The sequence below is a fragment of the Chlorocebus sabaeus genome, chromosome 15 (assembly GCF_047675955.1).
Source record: "Chlorocebus sabaeus isolate Y175 chromosome 15, mChlSab1.0.hap1, whole genome shotgun sequence".
Taxonomy (NCBI): domain Eukaryota; kingdom Metazoa; phylum Chordata; class Mammalia; order Primates; family Cercopithecidae; genus Chlorocebus; species Chlorocebus sabaeus.
The window spans coordinates 56,586,120-56,591,810 of NC_132918.1; the positions used below are offsets into that span (position 1 = coordinate 56,586,120).

A 5,691-nucleotide genomic window follows, 5' to 3' on the forward strand; every position below is an offset into this window, starting at 1 on the left:
CAGGTGAGACTTTGCACTGAGGGAAGGGAAAGGGTGAGGATTTTGGGGGGCCACCCAAGTCATAGTCCAGTCTCTTCAAGGACCCAAAATAGAATCTAGGAATTTTGTGAAGCTGCATTAAGGACAGAGTTGGAATGAGGATATGGTTGGCATTTTTCCCCTTTCATAGGTAACATTTCTTGAAGACTGGGAGGGAAAGGAGGGCCTGGCAGATGGCAGCCTCCCCAAGTGGCTCTGTTCTAATCAGCTTTGTTTGGCCACATGCTGTGGTTATCCACAGTGGGAGTGGGTGTCCCAAGATGGCTTTATCCTTCCCCCACTCCTTTTCCCACTCCCACCTAGCATATAAAGTCTTGTCCGAAACCGTCCAGAAGGCCAGGCATCATGCAGAGGACATTCAAGGACGTGGCGTGTTCTTAGCCACTGCCTCCCTCCTTTGCTGTGACATCACCACTCTTTCCTGATGCTCAGGAAAGCATATTGCTTCAATTCAAAAAAAGAGAAAACCATTCTCAGTCTTGCTTGTTCTTGTATCAGAAACAAAATACCTGCCTTATGCTTCTACAAGTGTGGCAGGACACTGAGGTTCCCCGTCAGAATGTGGCCATTAGTCAGCTGGCCATGAGGCAGCAGCAGGCTACCAGACAGCCTACATGTCGAACGGTTCCCCACCATGGCGGTGAGTGAAGTGTCCTCAGGGCCAGTGTGGGAACTCAGGAGCCATGTTGATGAGTAACTAAGTTGAAATCCTAAAGAAGGTGTCTTCCGGAGCCAGCCTACCAGCCACAAGTATGGAGACAAGCAGGTGGAAGAATTGGAAACATCCAAAAACTTTTCCAGCAACTTTGCAGATGGTGATAGGCCCCACTGGATGAGGAGCTCTCCATGCAGAGGCATCAGACCCACCCCATGGCCACACCTCCACCCAACCCTCCAGCCTGCCTCCTGCCACTGAGGCAGCATCTATGCCGGCCTTCCTCCCATTGAGGCCTGAACTGGAGTCAGGTTACTCACCTGAGATGCAGGCCTGGTCCGGGGAGGCAGCCTGAACAATAGGGCTCCTCACCCTCCCACCACTGCTCTTCCCTGGGCCACACCAGCCCATGGCTACATCTTCTGAGACTTGCTGTCCAAAACAAAATGTCAGTGCCTGTGGCAGGGAGTTCCAAAGGACAGCTTGGCAACTCAGACCTGTGAACAATAAGCCCTGACAACAGTGCCATCTCACCCCAGTACTTTTGGCCAGGGGCTTCCAAAGCATTTGCACCTTCTGTGAGATCCAGTCTGTGGAAAGTCACATTAATGTTTCCTTGGCACAGACCAAGGAGAATAGGAAATCAGTCCCAGTGTACCCAGCACATGTACGTGCATGTGCATTTGTGTGCATGTGTGCACATGCGTGCCTCACCATGTGTCCCAGAGACAGGTGTGAGGGGCACCGATATCTTCTGGCTAGTGTCCCTGCAGGGCATGGGTGCTCTCCAGCCACATGGTCACCAGTGCATCTGAGTGACATTTCCTCTCAGGAAAGGGGATGAGTGAGCTGCTCGGTGCCCTGTGAAATGCAGTCTAATGAAGTTCCAGAACTAGTGAAGCTGCAGGCTGTGGCAGGGATGGTGAGGCCCTGTGGGGGTAGGTGTTTGCCCTCTGTGTCTAACATCTGTGAAGGGGTGGAGCCTGGGCCGGAACCCAGGTGGCTCAGCGGGGCCCTTTGGAGCCCAAGTTCCTCTTTGAGGGGCAGCCCTAACCTGCCTGCCCTGCCTCCACCCAGTGCCTCCACCAACAGAGCTGGGGATGTGGCTCGGGGGCAGCCCATGGCTCCAAGGGCAGGAGGGCAGCCTATGAGTGGCTGCCCCAGCCTCTCTCACTTCTCTCGCCTCCTGGTTAATTGTTAACTCTTCCCCTGGCATAAGTATGTGCCAAACTCAGCAAGCTTGGTGAAAATATGCCAAGACAAGGGCAGAAAAATGGGGCCCAGTCACCCAGAGATAGCCAAAGCCACTTTACAGCCCCTGAAGAACTCCAGCTAAACAGGAAAGCTTGCGGTACCACTCTGCCATCTCCTAGCACAAGTAAGGGGCTGGCCAGGATGAAGTCGTCCCTGAGCAGGCCTTGCTGGGAGTGACTGACCCCTCTGGAGGTGGTCCAGAAACCCCCACAACCAGCAGTGCATTCCTGGACGTGCCATGCCTGGATCTAACACTTGGGAGAAGTGCCACAGCAATTGAACGCTCAGCATCTTTTTATTTTTCCAAACAAGATAGAATTCACATACCATAAAATTCACCCTTTTGAAGTGCACCATTCAGTGGTGTTTTGTATCACAGCATCTACTTTAAGCCAGTGGTCAACCACAGGTCATCACCAAATGCGCCACCAGTGGGCCATATGGACACAATTAGAAGTGTTATTGGATCTGCTGCCTTCACACTTGTCGGCTCCTCTTTCCTAGGCTGACACTTTGAACTTTCTATTGCAGACAGTCCCCTTTCACCCATCCTGGGCCCAGCAGCCCCAGAGCACCTCTGCTGGGCTGCAGCCAGAACACTATCTGCTCTGAGCTGGAGCCTCCCACATCTCATTCCCTAGGCTGCCAGGGTGGAGGTCCTGAGGTTTGGAAAGGAGGCCCGTGAGCCCTGAGGCGCCCATGTCTGCTAAGGTTTTCCAGAGTCAAGGAGCATTGGCAGGGGTGGGTCCAATTTTGTGAGGTCTGAAGCTTGTATAATTTAAAGGACCTTCTTTAAGAAAAAGAATGCAAAATGGTGAATACAAAATTAGGTCTAGAGTTTTGGAAAGGGCCTGTTCAAGTGAGCACCCGAGCTACAAGGATCGTTAGCTTCACAGTAAATCTTTGCCTGCCTGGGCATTGGGCATTGTGTTTCCCTGATGGGAATGGAGCTCTGGGAAGTTCCCAGGACTTCGGTTCATCCTTGTCTCTCCCACGTGAGGCTTGGATCTGGAAGTCAATGAAGTTGGTTTTTCTTCTGCAGATGAAGTGGCTGGTTCTGGATGTCCACTAAAAACAGCCCCTTCTGTAGGGCAGAGGTACCCATAAAGGGAGCCTGGGGTCCAGGCGAATGAAGGGGGTATCACCGCAGAGCCTGGACGAAAGGACTGACCAGTTCGCTGAGGACCAAACTGTAATAGACTTTCATGTGCACCCTGCTCTCACCCACCAGCCAAACCTCCAGCCCCCAGCGGGAGTGGGAGTGGGGCATATCTGACAGTTGGCTCTCGGAGTGCCCTGGAGAGCCATGCCACTTGCACTTGATTGCAACAGGGACACATTCTACTCTAGTCTGTGGGCCTGTCAGCTTTTGAATCTGAGCCAGCCCGGTGTCATGATCTGTCCTGAGATAAATGCCTCTTGCAAGTCCAAAGGCTCCTACCTGGGGGCACATTCCAGATGTGTTGGGCAATAATTTGGTTATTTCCCTGCACAGGTTTGTCTCTTCTTGCATCAGGTTGGCCTTCTTTTCAAGCTTCAGGAGCCTTGAAAAGAGCCCTGCCCAGTGTCTCTTCCGAAGCCTTTGCTTGCTCAACACAGTGTACTATGGAAATCTTCAGAGCATGTTGCATTATGGCAAAAATACCAAAATCTCAACCATAGAGTGACTAACTACAAAAACCACAGCTAGGTTTGCCTTGAAAATTACAATAACCCTTTTTAACTTAAAAAGAAAAAAGGCCCCTCTCTCTTTCTTTCTCCACCATCGTAGTGTGTGTTTGGCTCTGCCTCTCGCCATGTCTTCTCACAAGACTTTCAAGATTAAGCAATTCCTGGCCAAGAAACAAAAGCAAAATCGTCCCATTCCCCAGTGGATTCGGATGAAAACTGGTAATAAAATCAGGTACAGCTCCAAAAGGAGACATTGGGGAAGAACCAAGCTGGGTCTGTAAGGAATTGCACACGAGATGGCACACGTATTTATGCTGTCCGAAGATCACAATCGTGTTACCATGTCAAGCTGAAAATGTCACCACTGTCTGGACAGTTGGATGTGTTTTTTTGGGAGTATGCTTTTTCTCTCTGAATCTGTTAGGAACCTGCTGGTTGACTGGGTTCTGTAATAAATACGTGAGACCTTTCATTTCAAAAAAGAAAAATAGGCCTCCTTCCCAGGGGCTCGGGATTTCACCAGCCTCCTGTGCACGCCCAGCCATATAAACCGCACAGGAGTGGCTCCAAGTGCACTGTGGCCTCTTTGAACTGCAGGCCTTTGCACATCCCAGTCCTTTTCCTCGCAATGCCTTTCTCATCTCTTTTCTCCTCCAGCTTGAACATCACTTCCTCCTGGCAGTTGCCCCTCTGCAGCTTCCTTTCTGCTCCCACAGGACCATGATGGGGAGGAGAGCTGGGGCGTGCAGGATGGAGGAGCTCTTGCTAGCAGACATTAAGACTCATGTCTTAATGTCGCACCCCTCTTGGGTGAGAAGGAGCCACAGGTAAAAAGACATAACCGAGCTTTTCAATGATACAGGTGTTTACTCTTGTCCTTGCGCTGGTGTCACAGGTGGCCCTGCTTGAACAGTAGCCCTGTAGGATATTCTGACCAAAGGTCTCAAGCCCTTCCTCCTTGGCCAGGCACCCATGCCCCTTCGCCATTCACTGAAAATGGGAGAGGTGGGAGAAGGTAAAAGGGACTCTGTGGGTGGAGTCTTCAGGTCAGAGAAGGAGAAGCTGTGCCCGAGGGCTTGGGGAGCGGAGTGGATGAGCAGGTGGAGGTGGAGGTGGAGGTGGGTGTGTGAGCCCAGAACTGGCCCTGCCAGATGGCTGGTCCCTGAGTCAGGCCCAGGCGCTGACTGCCACGTGGGCAGTAGCCAGCCCCAGTCATGGGAACGGCAGGCGGAATCAGAGCTCTCTCCACCCCTAGGAGGGCCGCACCTGCCTGGAGCTTCTCCTGCCTGGCCCTGACAGCCCTGGGCTCCCTCTGGGAAAGGATAGGGGCAGGGGCAGCGGCAAGGGTAGGGTGGGGTGGAACACTTGTTATCAGGGCAGCAGTTCCCAGCCATGCCTTGTAGTGTTAGGGTCCCTAGAATAACTCACAGGGGTTGTCGATCAAGGCCATAAAGATCTGAGCCAGGCAAGGTCCAGGGAAAGGCTTTCTGAGAGCCTCCATGCCATCGCCAGGTGCCAACCTCCCTCCCCTTCCTCCCTGGAAGCCAGAGCACCACAATAAAGGGAGGGGGAGAGGTTGGTGATGCCTTCTGGGGAGTGGAAGCGTTTGTCTCCCAGTCCCTGCCCCTTCTGTTCCCAAGTTCATGGGAAAGGAGGACCTGTCCTGTGCCACAAGAAAGACTCTGGCCCTCACACCTGTCATTGTACCTCTACTTGGAGCAGCATTTTCAAAGGCCTGTGCTCCAGACCTGCGCCTCTTTCCTGCAGCCCCCCAGCTGGACCATCAAGGCCTGGTCCTGGGAACAGTGTGGTCAGTTCAGGGGCCTGTGGTTGAACTTTTGCTGCCATCCCATCCCATGTCCAGTGAAAGATATTCACCTCTCAGACCTTCCCTTGCACATGTGCTCACTCAACTAATAGCCGTTAAGGACCCAGCATGTGCCACATCCATTCTATATACTGGGGGGAGTCAGTGGGGAATAAAGCAGACAAAATCCCTGCCCCATGGAACTTCATTCTAGCAGGAGTGGGGTGGGGGAAGACGAACAGGAAACTAAACTTTACAGAGTATG

The 5,691-nt window shown here is 52.5% G+C and overlaps 1 protein-coding gene across 1 annotated transcript; it reads left to right on the top strand.

Moving 5' to 3' along the window:
* The first annotated feature begins 1,336 nt into the window (after nucleotides 1–1,336).
* LOC103241642 (putative ribosomal protein eL39-like 5) lies at nucleotides 1,337–5,133 on the top strand. Its single transcript, XM_008009074.3, has one exon. The coding sequence runs from the start codon at nucleotides 3,745–3,747 to the stop codon at nucleotides 3,898–3,900; it is 156 nt and encodes a 51-aa protein (XP_008007265.1). The 5' UTR covers nucleotides 1,337–3,744; the 3' UTR covers nucleotides 3,901–5,133.
* Nucleotides 5,134–5,691: the final 558 nt, after the last annotated feature.

What these genes read in the sequence shown, in the direction of transcription:
- LOC103241642 (XM_008009074.3), top strand. Translation starts at nt 3,745, where the DNA reads ATGTCTTCTCACAAGACTTTCAAGATTAAGCAATTCCTGGCCAAGAAA.